Below are 15,563 nucleotides of genomic sequence, written 5' to 3'. Positions count from 1 at the left end.
TCAAATATACAGTCTCTTGCCTCCAATGGATACATACACTGTAGGCAGCAAAATTTAATTGATTTCTTTCATCCCTTACTTTGATTTCAGGATTCTCTGTTCATTTCAATTCTTACTGCCTTCAGTTTGCACATTCTCATTTCAGACATGAACTACCATATCTAGATCCTTATAAATGCCAGTCTAGGTTCAACCCATTTCACTTCAGGCAAAAAAAGCAGGAGTGAAGTTACTCTGGTCTTCACATAAGACTGAGTAAAAAAAAGAAAAAAAAAATGATACGCAACCTCAAGAAACCTGAGTAACATTGTGGAGGGGTTGTTCTCTTTTCATAGACTTAAGTTAAACTAGGTTTGTCTGGGCAACATCATCTCAGAACTGCCTGCAAAACTTACCACCTTGGGGCTGTTTCTCTGACTGGTGACTGCTGTTGCTGTGTTTTGTGCTTGTGGATTTTGTTCCTAGGAAGACACTTGCTGATTTGTTTTGGTGTGTGTAAAATGTCAGTACTTCTTCCAGGTCACTTTCACTGCAATGAGAGAAGAATGGATGTAAAGACACTAAGCTTTTCTGCATTCATGTAACAATCAAAGACAAGAAACAATAAGGAAACTGAGGAGGGCAGTGGGGAAAAAAAAGGTTACACAAGACAAGCTAATGATTTGCTCAGTTCTACAGGGTAAGAGCAGAAGGAAGGCAACATGCCTTGGTTAAACCTGAGACTCTCACTAAAATACCACGTTCTTATGCAATAGAAAATTCAAGGCATTCAGGAGCCTTCCCAGGATAAATAAAGAGCAAGTGAACACTCCAAACACATCTGGGGAGATTAGCTGAACATGAGAGATTCCCTTCACAGCTAAATTTGTGAATCTTCTCCAGATGCTCTTTAGAATAAGCAGCTATTTTCTCATGAGAGAACTCAGCTCAGCCTCTGTTTTATAGTCACCATTAGTAGTTTCTATTCAGCAGCAGAGGGAGAAGAGAAAAGAAGGCAAAAGCTTGTTAATTAGCCAAAACTGTGCTACAACCAGAACAGTCAAAATTTTTGTGAAACTCACAAAACTTGCATATGTTTCTCATTTTCTTTACAATGACAAAGTGGAACAGCCCCAATATCCTAAACATCTATTGGTCCCAAAACAGTATCAGTTACTTGGCCATTCTTATCAGAGCTTGTGCAAGCTGTAATTCCAGTTGTTTGGTATCTAACGTGCTTTCCTTTTGCTTTATCATGTTGCCTCAGCATCAGTGAGTGGCTGTATGGCATGGCAAACACCAAAGTAAGTAGTATAGTGCCAGCAATGCTACAAGGAAATGTAACACAGGAGCAGAGACTAGCAGCAGTTAGAATCTTTCAAAACATCCTGTGCATATCACAATTGTAATTAGTATTAGCTAGCCTAAGATTTGGTAAAAGCCATGTCTAAAGCTGATACACTGAAGTTTGCAGCATGCCCTGAAGACCCAAACCTCATTTTTTCTCCCAGAATACAAGTGAAGAGGAAATATAAGAATGAGAAGTTGCTGGTGGAAAGGTGCTTTAAGCTTTTAAATTAATTTACCAGTATGTATGTGCTTTTACAACACACCGAGGACATTTAGAATCAATGGTCATAGCATATGTATAACTAAACACAATGACATCCACGTGATATCAAAGTTAGAGAGTCAATGAGACAATCTCAATTAAGAAGCAATATTTATTACCCATTTTTTCCACTGTTGTGTTCACTGTACTGCAGAATGAATACTCAAAGTGGAAATCTATCCTCTTTGCTTGGCTCCAAGTTACTTGCTCACTGCTTTAAGCTTGAAGCACAAGGCCAAGTGTCAGACATCAGAGTTTTCAAACAAACCTGATACTTCATAAGAAGCAGAAAGATCATCACTAGAAATTGTCTGATCATTGGCAAACCATTCTATATCACTCAGTCAAACAATCCAGCAAAAATCTCCAGCCCCAGCCTAGACTGTGCATCAGGCCATGATGGCATGGTAGCCAATAACATGAAAATAGAAGAATTTGCAGTTCTGTTCCATACAGCTATCTCTTAACATTTCTGGCAAAAAGGAAAATGACCTGCTTAGGACAGAACAGGCATTTTAGTGGCCAGAACCGTTCTAGCAAGAGCCATAGATCCTATGGTGTATGGTAGTCAGACATCTTTATCTGAAGATTTTTCTGCGATCCTGTAAATCTGTTGCAGTAATGACTCCATCAATTATTTTAGCAGGAGGCAAAATACTTCTTTTCATAAGCATGTATCAAGACAGACTGTGAAACCACCTGAACTTAGGATGCCTCAGCTACAATCCATTTCTAATCATTCACTGTAAGTGCTATCCAAACTGAGAAAAAGAAAGAACAGTTTAATAAGCAGTCATGAAAAAGAAGAAGTGACCATCAATCCTCACAGAAAAAAAGAAGATGGGCATTAAAAAGGCAGGTAAGATCTGTCTGATATTGACAGGGGCTCTTCCCCATATAGGCATGTCACTCCACTCTCCAAAGAATGGAGTCAAGAGGAATTACTTTTTGTGCTCAAGAATCAGAGACTTTAATTGTGGTTCACTGAATAATTTCAGACCTCTCCATAGTCAGATAGTTATAATACCATTGTTTTTCATACAATGCTACAGGCCCTAAGGAATACTTAACTATTTTCAAAATATGTTTCTTACCAGACTCTTTTAAGTTTAAAGCAGATAAAGCGCAGTGACAGAAAATGCTGTTTTTTCATTGTGAAAGTAACTGCTTGAACTGCTTTAGCAGGTCAAATAAGAGGCCTAACTTCCTTCCTCACTCATCTCAGAAAATCCAGACCTGGAAAATTCCTGAAGAGAGGCAGCAAGCATGAGATTTGTTTCTGAGAGCAGAAACTTGAGTCAGAGCTATAACAACTGTTCAACCACAGCAGCTCAAGATCATCTGAGCAGCAGCTCTAGTTTCATTCTCCTTCTGAAGTACTGCCTTATTTGCTCCAGCATCACAGGAAAGGAGACCATTAACTCACCAGCAGCAGTTTGAAATTTATACAGGCCAGGGCAACCACTGCTGTCCTTTGGGAAGTTACTCAATGGTCAAAACATCTATTGTATGTTCTCTATGCACCAGATGCTGATGTTACAAGTGTTTGGTTGCTGGCAGAAAGACAAGAGAAGACAAGCTCTCTGTCCCTCAGCAGGAATAGGTCCTATAGTCAATAAAGGTATCTAGAGGCTTTAGATCAATCAAATCATCTTTAGAACAATGCCATCACCTTCAAGGCTGAGAGATTGTTTATCAAAGGGAATAAAATCTACTCCTACCTTGCTGTGGCAATGAAGTTCTGAAAACTTTCAGGATTCACTCCTTCCTCCTCCTCTTCCTGTTTCTTTTTTGATTGTTTCTGGACCATCTGCTCTGTTTCCTGTTAATAAGCAGTATCAGTAAGTGTCTCTATGTTCCATGGCGAAGCTACAGCTCCCAGAATACAAAAACCATGGGATCTAAGAAAAGAAAAACATCGCTATGTACAACAACATGAATATATATGGAGAGCCCCAGAGACAGCATCCCAAGCATACACTAAACTCTTCATTCCTCCACCTGACACAATTGATTTGCTGGGAAAAGGTCAAGTCTTCAAAAATGTGTGCTGTTCCTTCAACTACACTCTTTGCTGGAACATAAGGAAGTACGGAAGGGAAAAAAACTTTTAATCATTCTTAACAGATATTAGGTCCCCTCTCCACTTTTGTTGTTTCTGTCACAGAGTTCCTCCAAACAGCTTTTATTTGCGCATTTGTCCCAGAAGCAGACAGACAGAAGAAAGGAGAAAAAAATATATAAAATTAATCTTAAAGAATCTGAAGGATGTCTGTAGAAAATCAATAGATTTTCTAGTATAAACTAGTAGTTCTCTTGAGCTTGTCAAGCAGCAAATTGCTGAGGCTTATACACATACCAAAACCACACTGCTTTAGCAAAAACTAAGAAAGTAAAATAGTACCACCTGTGGCAAACGTTTATACATGAAATATACTGGAATAAATGGTAAGCCTTCGTGTGTGAAAATCTGAGCAAGTTTTCAGATAGAAATGATCTATTTTACACCAGTAGAACTGGTTGGCACTAGAGGCTGGATTTATACAAACTTTTTTGTTCATTAAAAAAAACTTCAGGCCTGTCTGCAATACCCGTACCAGCTTAAAAGCTTTATCTGACCAGACTTGACCTCCACATCATTTCTTCCTGCTGGTAGCCTGAGCATTCCCAGGACAAAGGGGTCAGATACATCTTTTGAAACATAATTCAAGACAGAGAAGAAAAAGCCAGTTTGGGACATCTTTCCCCTTTATTACTTAAGTAAATGTCTGGATAATATGTGATCTCTTTTACTTAATTTTCTGGAGCTGTATTCTCCTCTTCTGTGTCATTATAGATGATATATAAAGCTAGTAGCAGTCCCTATTAAATCTGAAGTTACAAGTCAATGAAAGAAGTCTATATGTTGGAATCAGAAATCAAAAAACCTCACAGCCTAACAGTCTCTCAAGGGCTTAAACACATAGACCCTGAAACCTCAAGTGATATGTTCTCACTTGTCTTAACTGAGAAAATATGTTTATGCACTGATTTATTACCAGTTACACAGCTTTATTTTGTGAATTTACTCAAGCGTTAGCAGAAAATCCTAATGTTTGAATACAATTTGAGTGGAAATTATATCCAAAGCAGCTGCATTCTTCACTCACCACAGAACCACCCAAGTGTTTTGTGGTTACTCCTAACACAGTAATTCAGCAAGCATTAGGCATACAAGGCACTCCCTGGAACAGATTTGGTTCAATACCAACCTTGCTTAGACAGATCAGGTTACCAGATGTCAGTTCTGACAAGGTAATGTAAGTGAACATCCTCTCCTAAAGAGTAGAAGCTTGGAGGCCTCTGTGCAGCAGCCTCTGAAAGCTAGATTTCAATTACCCTTGTTCTAGCACTAAAGAAATGCTAGTGGGCAAAGGAAAGGGGAAGCTGTCCTTGCCAAATAAGTAAACAGAAGATTAGGTTGAAACCACTATGCTAAGAACACTACCTTCTACATCTAAAGATGTGAAAAGTATTTAAATTAGGACCTACAGCTCCTTAACACCGAGCACGCAGAGTACCTTACTACAGATATGTAGCAATGCCTCAGTATACCAAGCAAATAGTAAAATACATATTTCATGCTATTCTGTATAAAAATAATTTCAAAGAAGCACCATAAAAAACAAGAAGTGGGAAGAGGCATTACAAAGCACTAGAATCAAAGACAAGGCAAAGAAAAAGAAAAAGCAAACTGCCAGTTAAATTCCACTTCATTTCAGCACTTCTTTTTATGCACATAATTACTGGCCTGCATATATTATGTAATAATGTTGTTGCCTATCTGACAATTTCAACAAAGTACCATTATTGGATGCACAGCTGCAAGCAGACCATATAAATAACAGAACAGTACCTTTGAAACAGCCTGCTTGAGATACTTTGTAAGAAGAAGAGAAACCAAAAGAAGAATCAAAAAAAGAATTAGTCACCTTGTTATAACAGATGATGAACTCGCCCAGCTGGCGAGCCAGGATACGACGACGATCGATTAGTCCTAAATGACGGCTGGGGACCAGCAGCCTCAAGGACTGACGAAGGTTGCTGGCAGCTCGCTTCAGAAAGCGGATGACAAGCTCCTGCAAGCAAGAGAGATGGAGTTAACAACGCACTATCTGCAAGATGTGGGGAGAAGAGAATAGAGATACTACAGCAGCTAAGGACTGGCAGGAACTATACATATTGTCCTGAGAAAATGAGCTGAAACTGGCAGGCAAAAGCATTCTGCAATATGCACTTTTAATACAGCCCTATAAATCCAATGTGGAGGAGAAAAAACAGTGGTGCATCTTGCCTGACATGGGTCAGAATTTTGAACACTTGAGAAGTGTTTGTCTCAAAAGCATGGCAGAAAAAGGAAAAAAATAACCAATCAGCAAAAAGCAGCGACACAGAATAACCTGTAAAATCCAGTATCTTAGGAGAATGATCCCAAAAACCTACCTGCAATGTGTTAAAGAAGGCCTGTGATAAAGTGCACTGACATAAAACTCTTTTAGCACTACCACAGGAAAGGGGATCCTGGTCAGATATCTCCACTACAGTGGGCAACCCCATTTCAGCATTTTCCATAGATATACTTGCCTTAGGTTACAATGTAAGATGTAACCAAAAGTACGTATTCTATCACCATCTGTTAAAACCAGGTGGGGCAGTGTTCTTTATCTCTTCCATGACACATCCCTGATAACTCCCTCTGGGGGGATATCTTCTGTTAATGGGCCATCCAGCCTCACTGCATGACTTATAAAATTACATCATCCCATTGTGAGATGCTCCACCCAGAGGGAGGAACCAAGCATTCCTGCCTGGGTATAATCTGAGGTTTGGAACACCACACTCAGCCCTTACCTACTGGGTTCCCAGAGGAAAAGAGCTACATAACCACTACTGGACCTTAGAGGAAGACCAGACCCTTCTACAGGATCACCCCTTCAACAGAACCACATCTATCACTTCAGGAGGACTGCAGCCACCACTTAATCGGACTGGTACCACCACCCTGCCCGACAGGGTGTCAGGTTGTATTCTGACTGTCAGAGCTTCTGTACTACTGCATTTATTTTTAATTTTCCTATTAAATTGTAGTTCTGATTTTGAGTCTTTCACTGGTTTGCTTTCAAACTAGTACAATACTATTGCCATACTCTCTTCACAGCAATAAACAACTACATCTACAGCCATGTAATTCCAGTCCTCACCATGTCTGTTTGACCTCTGGTGGAGGAAACATATGGCAAAGCAGATGCTAAGGCAAGATACATCCTGTGAGTATTTCGAACCCTTTTTGTGTCTCGCCTCTGGATTTGCTTTTGCTTAGGAGCTCTGCTAATGCATAAATGAGCAGCCTCACAGCCAAACTATTGGATTTCACAGCTCGCCTCTCACTGCCATTACTCCAGGCTGGTTTGATCTGTTATTTTAAACATTATTCTTCACAGTACAGCAGACAAAGTGACTCTCAAAAAGCCCGTTTTAATTTCCACTTGGAAAGAGCAGAGGTAACATTTTCCACTGAGCTGAATGATTCTTCTTGACACACAATTTTATCTCTGAACTGCATTGGCTGTTTCCCTGCAACACGCACTCAGTGAGAATATATGCAGAAAGCTCAAGAGTCTACTGTACAAAGATCTTTTAGGAAAGTATATTAAGGGATCTGGGCTTGCTGAGCTTTTTGAAATGCATACATATCAAACACAGGACTTTAAAATACTACCTAGAAAAATCCATCACTTTTACTTTCTCTTCTCAGTGGCTTTTACTTTAATTTCCTCTATCTAGAATGCAAGTAAGATTCATAAATGCAGATGTCTGGATATATTACAACAGTGCATAAGAGAAAAAGCTTAACTGGGTACCTGTTCTGAGTAGATGAATGCTTTGCTTAATGCAGCAGAAACCAGATCCTGACAAGTAATCTTAAACAATCTTCTAGAGAAGAATTCAAGAGCAGGTAAGCTCAGAAATCAGTGGAGGAGAATTAACAAGAGATGTGAGCAGCTTGAATGTCAACAACACTCTAGTCATTAAGAGCCATCTGTCTATGCTCTGAGGTCAGTCAGCAGTCCTACCTCACCTGTATATTAAAAATGCAGCACTGGTAGCTAGACAAAGAAGAGCAACCATCATCTCCGTTGGACTTCTGTACTTGCCAGGATGAGAACTGACCTCAAAAATCTCAAGGTAGATTTCAACTCGGCTTCTCAATCTGGCCAACATGAAGCTTCTTACCATTTGCTCACCCTCTTTGGCAGCCCAGGCAGGATTCTGGATCTGTTGGCCAGCATCCTTCATCAGTCGGAGTTGAACATGCTGTAGATAGGCAGAGAAAGCTGTACGAGCTTGTACTTTGCTGTGGACAAAAAGAATCAATCAGCTATGTTTAGAATAGGAATGGGTAGAGTTACAGCAGTCAGGCACAGCTTATGGACCAAAGCACAGTCAGCAAGAACTTCATAAGCACACTAATGTTGAAGCTCAAAGAAAGGAGGACCTCTTCACCCCATCTGCATTTTCAAGCAGACCTTCAGTTCTGAAGATGGGGTAGGTATTGCAGGAGGTACAAAAGATAGTAGACACTCTCTAACAATTTCTAAAAATGGAATGTTCTTCCTGCCTTTTACAGCCTTAGTTACTCCCTCTAAAAGCCAGTAACATGGACATCAGCAAAACTGTGTATTTTTAAAACAAATTCAAGGCTCTTACAGGGCCTCTGTTTTCACAAACATTTTGAACACCACAACAACAGACCATAAAATAAACAAAGGGCTTGGTACTAGTGCCAGAGTTATAACAAAGGCCCTGTAATTCCCATTGGAAATGAAAGAATTAAATCTGTGAAAGTGAGCTCTTTCCCTGCTGGCTCAGGGATACAAGCCAAATTTCATTGAGCAAGGCACCACTGAGGAATGAAGGAACATCAGCAAAATCTGCTGTGCAGCTGGCTGAACATGTTGGGAAGCTGTAAGCATGAACCGAGGAGAGGACTGGGAGGGACACATAGCTTCTCATTCCCTCACAATGGTAGTCACTTTAGTATATGCATCTGTTGTGAGAGAAATTGCTGAACTCTTTGCCTAATTCTGTTCATTGTCCCCTTGATCTAAACCCTATCCTCAAACATTCTGCTCTCCCCGTCTCTGTTCCTCCTCATAGTTTTCCCCATCGTCGCTAGAAGCTTTTCATAAGGATATAGCAGCAGATTGGCTTTAGTGTCAGCAAGAGATTTCCCTTTCTATCACAGCAAGTGTTCTAGTATGTTCTGTAAAATTTTAAGTTTCATCTTAAAACAAACTAGAGTTTTGAACCCATTACTTTCCTGAAATATTATTCCAGAACTTACTGTTCTAGTAAATAGGAACCTCCTCTTACTACCCAGCCCAGCTTCACTCCGGAGAAGTTTATAATTGCTTTTTCTTTTTCCAACACTGTCCTGTATCTTAAATTTAATCCCTGATGAGTCTCCCACCCTGAATGTCTTTATTAACAGAGTTACATCCTTTCATAGTTTTCATTTTATTGGTGTGAACTATCCACATCTGCCAGTGTCTTCTAACAAAGCACCCACATTGGTGACATGATGAGACCAGCAGCTCATCTTCACCTGTGTTCCACTCACAATTTGCCTTCCATGAACGTGGGTGATAGTGTCTGTGTAGTCTCAGAAGTATGTCAAGGGATAAACCCTGGAACACATTTGGTGTTTTCATGTATGCATAAGCTAGAGCTTCGTAAACTTCCTGTGATCAACCAGCATGCAAGGTATTTTTCCTCATGATTAATTTCCAGTTGATGGACATCCAGCGGACAGAACTTCTGCTGTAAATTATTACTTCTTATAAGCATCCCCTTGCACTTTGTGCTACTGAATTTCATCCTAGTTATAGTATTTATCACCTCAAAGTCATCCAGTTTTTCTCATACTTAGTCCACTACTTTGGTCTCATGGTAATAACTCCCAAATATTTTCCATTAGCAAATTTCATTAGCACATTTGTATATTTTGTGTCATTCTTGAATTGATTATTAATATCAGCCTCAGACTGATTCCTGAAGAACCTCACCATATCTTTTCTACTTGTTCTCTGCTTCTTATGAATATTCTCAGGTACCTATATGGTCCTTATGACTCCATGTATGAGACCTTGAAATGCTATTAAAAACTCTGAGCAGGAATTAAGTCTTTCTGGTTTATAGTTCTGTAAATTTCAGGAACACTATGTTACAGTGTTACACAGAAATCATACCACAGCAGCACTTAATAGAGATCAATGCATCAATTCAGGCAAGAATTGAAGTTCAAATAAAATACATTAGAAGTATACATGTATCAGCTTAATCATCAACTTTTGCTGCTTCTGTAAGGTCACATAGGGCCAAAGAGGGGCTAAGCCAATGACAAGTTCACAAGAGTCTCAAGCTAACATTCTCTGTGAATAGCTGTACTGCAGCAACTAAAACATGATGAAAATACCTGGTTACAATCTCTGTCTTCCAGGAACTTCGGGGAACTCCAGAATGCACAGCAGGCCTTGCAACATCTCTGAGCTCTGTATGCTACTAGTCACTACGCCTACCTTTTCTTTCCACATGTGTGGATCATTGGGAGAACTCTCTGAATCCTAGCTGAGAACTAATACTCTCTACTTCAGGCCACCATGTATCAGAAAAGGCTCTCACCTCAGCTCTCTAGAGCTGTCACATTTGGTTTAGGTGCAATTCAAACATCTCATGACCAGTTCAAGATTTGTGCTGGTAGAAATTAAGGACCCCCATTATCGACACCAGCACAATAATACAGGTCTTGGCCTGCACCTGATACTTCTATGACTAAAAACTAAAGAGGTCTTTGTTTAACACTGCCTCTCCTTTGGGGATATTGAAACCTGAGGCCTTAAATGCAGGAACAAGCAACTTCCTTTTCATTTTACTTCCTTGGGAATAGCACAGTTGGGGGAACAGTTTCCTTTGAATATCACCTCTTCACCAGTAACACCCAATGTGTAGAAGGCAGGTATTTCCTCATCAGGCTGACTAAAGGAGAGAGAAGTCCTACCACTTACAACAACTGACTAGAATGGGTCTGGTTTCTCTTGGATGAAAATTCTATTGCTTCAGCTCCTCTGCCTGTTGAGCCCATAAGCAAAGCTTACATCAATGACAGATCAGATGGGGCCAAGCCCAGCACAATCTTGGAACATGAGGTCACCACAAGTCTTATACCCTTCTGTGGGGAATCCCAACAGTGCTGGGTGCTGAGCAAGATTCTGCCAGGAACATCAGACAGAGCGTATGTTCTTGGCAGGAGTCAGTTCTATATATACGTAGATATAGACACAGCATTGCTATGTTTATCCTCAAAAGAGGATTCAGAATCTTCCCTGTCACAGCAGCAAATGTCCTTGCCACAATTAGACATCAGAACAATCCCCAAAGCCATTGAATAACCCATAATTTCTCTCAGAAACTAAACTAAGAAAGCAACAAGAAACATTTTCTATACCTTTGGACATTTTTCACAGAAACCATAATGCTACTTCCTGTGTAGGAGATGTAAAGTCTTCCTACACAGATATACATGATCACGCTTTCTTTTTGCACCTTCTGCAATTAGACAGTTTTGCTACCCACATCCAAGGGGAGGATCATGCTTTGAAACATCTGGTTAAGACCCTACTTGGTGTTTTTCTGTAGAACCTCCTCCAGCACATCTCTTTTTTCCAAGAAACAGAGTCACGCATCAGAACATACTCTGTTCTGCAGCCATACTCAACAACATGCAGTGAAACATTTCAGTAATTTGTAACTCTCAAACTACCTCCTAATCTTGCTCTCAGAAGGTGATGACCTTGAGCAAAGATTATTACCAGAGGTAAAAATTCAAGAAAACGAGATAAAACAAGAAAACTAATTTTATGGAGAGACAGCACTGAGATATTCCTATCCAACCCTTCTTGGATAATTTAACGTATGTTTATAACCACTTCTTGGCAAATGCAAAGAATGAGAAGAAAAAATTTAGAATTCAGTAGCAGGCATCCTGCATTAAGGCAAAGAGGCATTTTAGAAGCCTGAGCTGACAACGAACAGCTTACACCATCAGATTAAAGAACAGCAATGGAAACTATAGGTCATGCTTTACACTGATCCAGAAGGTCAGGCATTTAGGTAAACTGTCAGACTTTGCAATAATCTCCCTTCTGTGCCAACAAGATGTCAAGGCAGCCCACAGTTAGACAAAAATCCAGGCCCCTTTTCTAGGGTCTTCTTGTCTCCTCACACTCACAACATGCATCCTCCATAGTTTAACTCATATTAGCTTCAAGTCAAAACTAGAGGCAATATGCAGAAAGCTCTCACCTCAAGTTTCCATGCTTTTGAAGAATCTGAAGCAAGTTAAACTGAGATTCTGAGTCTGGTTTTTGCAGAAACAGCTCTGCTCCATCTCCAGTTTTCTTGTCAGGTTTTTTTTGTAACCTCTCCTTACAAGTAGTTTTCACTGAGTCAGAGAGCTTTGGCTTGTTTTTCACCTGGGTGTCCGAAAGAGAGCAAACACTTCTATCTACCTCTTCATCTTCATCTCCATCCATCTCCTCTTCCTCCTCACCTTCCATGTCTGACTTGAGGGACAGCTTTGTTGGTTCTGATGTGCCTGTAGTAGAGGAGAAATCACTTATGCTGGTTAAGGAAAAAAAAAGTGGAGAGGACTGTTTGTTATAAATAAAGTATGTAATTCGTGCTATTATGTATAAAACTGAAATGTAATAAGACCATGCAGAGACAGTTTCAAAATCCCTCCACCAGCCTGGCTGAGAGAAAAATTCACAACACTGAAAGAAGTTCTCTCACAGATGTAATCAATAAGTGAGGATTCCACCCAGGTGGGGTTGGATCTTGTCACTGGGACATTGACGTCATGACGACTTGATCACCACCTTCTGGTATCTACATCTCATCTGATAAGGAATCTGACATTCCAGGAACTAAAAATAACTGTTCCAGGAACCAGAGATGGCCCATTCATCATCAGAGATGGCCCATTCATCACCCAGGATGGACAATTCATCAGACCCAGGAAAGGCTTTGTGCAGCCCAACTTCGGGACAGGAAAACATCATGAATATGCTAAATTGCGAGAAAAATAGAATTAATTCGGACTCTGCCCAAGAACTGTATAAGAAGGGACCAGCCGAAGCAGCACTTGTGAACTTGGGAGGTCTGGTGCGATAGAGATCAGATCTATGAGTGTTCATCCAGCTCCGACCCCGGGCTCGGAGCTGCTTTTCTCGATCGTGGCTTTGGAGACCGATATTTCGGTCACATAATAAATGTTATTTCTTTATAAATTTTGATTGGGCAATTCTGTTTATCTTATGTTCTACTATTTATACCCTTTGGTTTACCCCTAAACTCTTTTCTGCTAGAAGGACAGAACACCACCATTTTAGAATAGCATCTTAAGCATGACTGTTCTATATATTATTCTGTCTTTCTGCTTGTGCATCAAACAGTTTTGAGAAGCCCATTTTCCCAATACTACAGAATACAGACCAAGATTCTTGTTTTAACCTTACAAATGAAAAAAGAATGCCCACACAAAATCAAAGAGGCAAAGACATTTTCCTATATTTTATCCTGATTCTTACATATATATATAGTGACATATATACACCCATACTTTATATATATATATATATATACACACACATTTTTTGTATGTTGTGAGTCAAATAAAACAAAGCTACAAAATCTAAACTTCCACATGTGCCAATAAAGATCATATACCTTAACACAGCAGCAAAAAATCATCTTATAACATATAAGCTCTCCTATTGCAGTCAGTATCACACAGCTACTAGAAAGAGTTTAGATAAAGGCTCCAGGAACAGTCACTTGTGGGGATCATTAGCCTCTGTACCATTTTAAGTTTCCAACATCAGTTTGGAGAAAGATTTCTCTTCCCAACAGCTTAGAGTCACAGATGTCTAGGAGAAACAATCTGAAAGGTCCCATCTTTCTCTGAAAAGCTGAAGAATTACAGAGGCACACATACTGCTGAATTCTTTACCCAAAATGCAATCACGAGCTCATCTCCAAGCAAACACCGATTACCTTTAATCATATACATGGGGGTGTGGAAAGGTGAGAATGAAATTCAAGGCACTAAACAAACAAGAAGCTCAGAAATGGAATAAAGTGAAAACTATTAACATTTGAAACCAGAACAACTCCATTCACACACATTTCAAACAAAAGAGTCCTTTGCTTGCTTGTTTTTGACTAGCTGCTCATCTAAAACTCTAGCCATGCATACCTGATGATCTTCTCTGTGCTGCTCTAGCCTTGCCATGACATCGACGACGCTTCCGTAACTCCAGTGAAACAAGCTTTCTCTCATAAAAGAGAGCATGAGAGTCCACAGCTTCCATCCTCATATCTGGCCTTCCATTAAGACCTGCTCTGGGAAGCACAGTACAGAGATATCCCTCAGTCTCCCTTTGTCCTTCTCTCCCTGATGATACAAAGACCTAGTAGATCAAATTTCTTCAAGAAACATTCTTCCTGATACAGGAAAGAAATATTTACCATCAGTCTAACTCTGCTCTATTTAAGCCTGTAAATGTTTGAAGAGTCTTATATGTACTTCACAGAACATCATCTCTCAAAGCCCCAAGACACACTCACCTAGTGTCACACTTTCATGACTGAGCAGCACCTGCCCATCATGCAACAGCTCAGGGCACAATTAATAGAGGAAATTGCAAGAGTACAAAACAACGAAGGGGAATGGAAATAGAGCACATGGACACCAATCCAGTTATCTGAACCATTTATGTAGACAGCTTGTTCTTCATTGAGCAGATATAAGAACCTTAACATAATAAAAGTGGAAAATGTCAAACTTGCTCCAAGTTCTACTTAAGGGATGAGGAGCCCTGCCAGATTCCTTAAGGGAAACATACAAAAGTAACAACTTTCTGCCAGTGCACAAAGATCCAGAAAAGTGCTCTCTGTGATATGTGGAAACAAGCACAGAAAATTCTTATTGGTTCATTTATCTTTTTAGATCTAACAAAGTGAATATATGAGTATATGAAGTCCAAAACCCTCATGCATTACAAGATCTTTTGAGAGAGCTCAATGATGATGCTTATTCCATGGCAGGAATACCAAAGTGATAAGCCTATGAGAAGAAATTTTAAGGTCCAATGAAAACGTGAGCTCTTCACATGTGGGTATATTCTTTTCTCACAGTATTTATGTTTCTAAAATTATTTTCATGGATTTAAAATAGAAAAGGTGTTGACTCACAACTTGGAAGATGAAGCTGTGGAAATATAAATTTAGAATAAATCCTACAAAGCACAAATTATTAAATTAAGAAGCTATTTACCGGGATCTCCCAGTGATGAACTCTCTTTTCATCTTGCCCCTACAAAGAGAAAAAGGTCACAAATTACCCTCCATACTGGATCAGCCTTGATTAAAAAGCCTCCATAGTCTTCCACAATATTTACAGAATTACTTGTGAGTTCTATCTGAAAGCAGAAAAAAAAGGGCTCCAAAAGAGGAGACCTGAGCAGCTGTACTACAATTGATGCTTGCATCTGTCTGGTTTAATCTGGAGAAGGCATCATTTAGAACTACTCTTTAGACACATCCCTGAACGTACACAGAGAAAAAAAATTGTACAGCACTGATGCAGGAAGAGCTTCTGTAAATACTGTCACCTTTCTCAGCCACCTTGTCTTTACTTGGAAGTTACTTCATAGTGGATCTCAAATTTGCACAAGAACTGTTGAGAAGGAAGGGCATTAAACATACAGTGAAAGACAACTGCATACAATTCTCAGTGGAAGCTCAGCTAGTGGCATGAACTGTCATTTCCCCCCAAGCACAACCCAGAAAAAGAATCATCAAATCATGACTG

General features: G+C 39.7%; 1 protein-coding gene across 5 annotated transcripts in view; it reads right to left on the bottom strand.

The window, feature by feature from the left end:
- The window catches only part of TTLL5 (tubulin tyrosine ligase like 5), a 133,623-nt gene that overhangs the window by 76,671 nt on the left and 41,389 nt on the right, over positions 1-15,563 (bottom strand). For all 5 annotated transcript variants that reach the window (XM_069017919.1, XM_069017924.1, XM_069017920.1 and 2 more), the window contains 7 exons: positions 15,027-15,065; positions 13,947-14,092; positions 11,993-12,284; positions 7,865-7,985; positions 5,563-5,709; positions 3,313-3,413; positions 396-529 (listed from right to left, as the gene is read on the bottom strand). In XM_069017919.1, the coding sequence (XP_068874020.1) occupies positions 396-529; positions 3,313-3,413; positions 5,563-5,709; positions 7,865-7,985; positions 11,993-12,284; positions 13,947-14,092; positions 15,027-15,065 (980 nt within the window). The remainder of the gene's footprint in view (positions 1-395; positions 530-3,312; positions 3,414-5,562; positions 5,710-7,864; positions 7,986-11,992; positions 12,285-13,946; positions 14,093-15,026; positions 15,066-15,563) is intronic.

Source organism: Aphelocoma coerulescens, chromosome 5, assembly GCF_041296385.1.
Source record: "Aphelocoma coerulescens isolate FSJ_1873_10779 chromosome 5, UR_Acoe_1.0, whole genome shotgun sequence".
In the NCBI taxonomy this organism is placed as follows: domain Eukaryota; kingdom Metazoa; phylum Chordata; class Aves; order Passeriformes; family Corvidae; genus Aphelocoma; species Aphelocoma coerulescens.
Note: the sequence above shows the minus strand (reverse complement) of the source record. Positions and strands in the feature narration are given on the sequence as shown.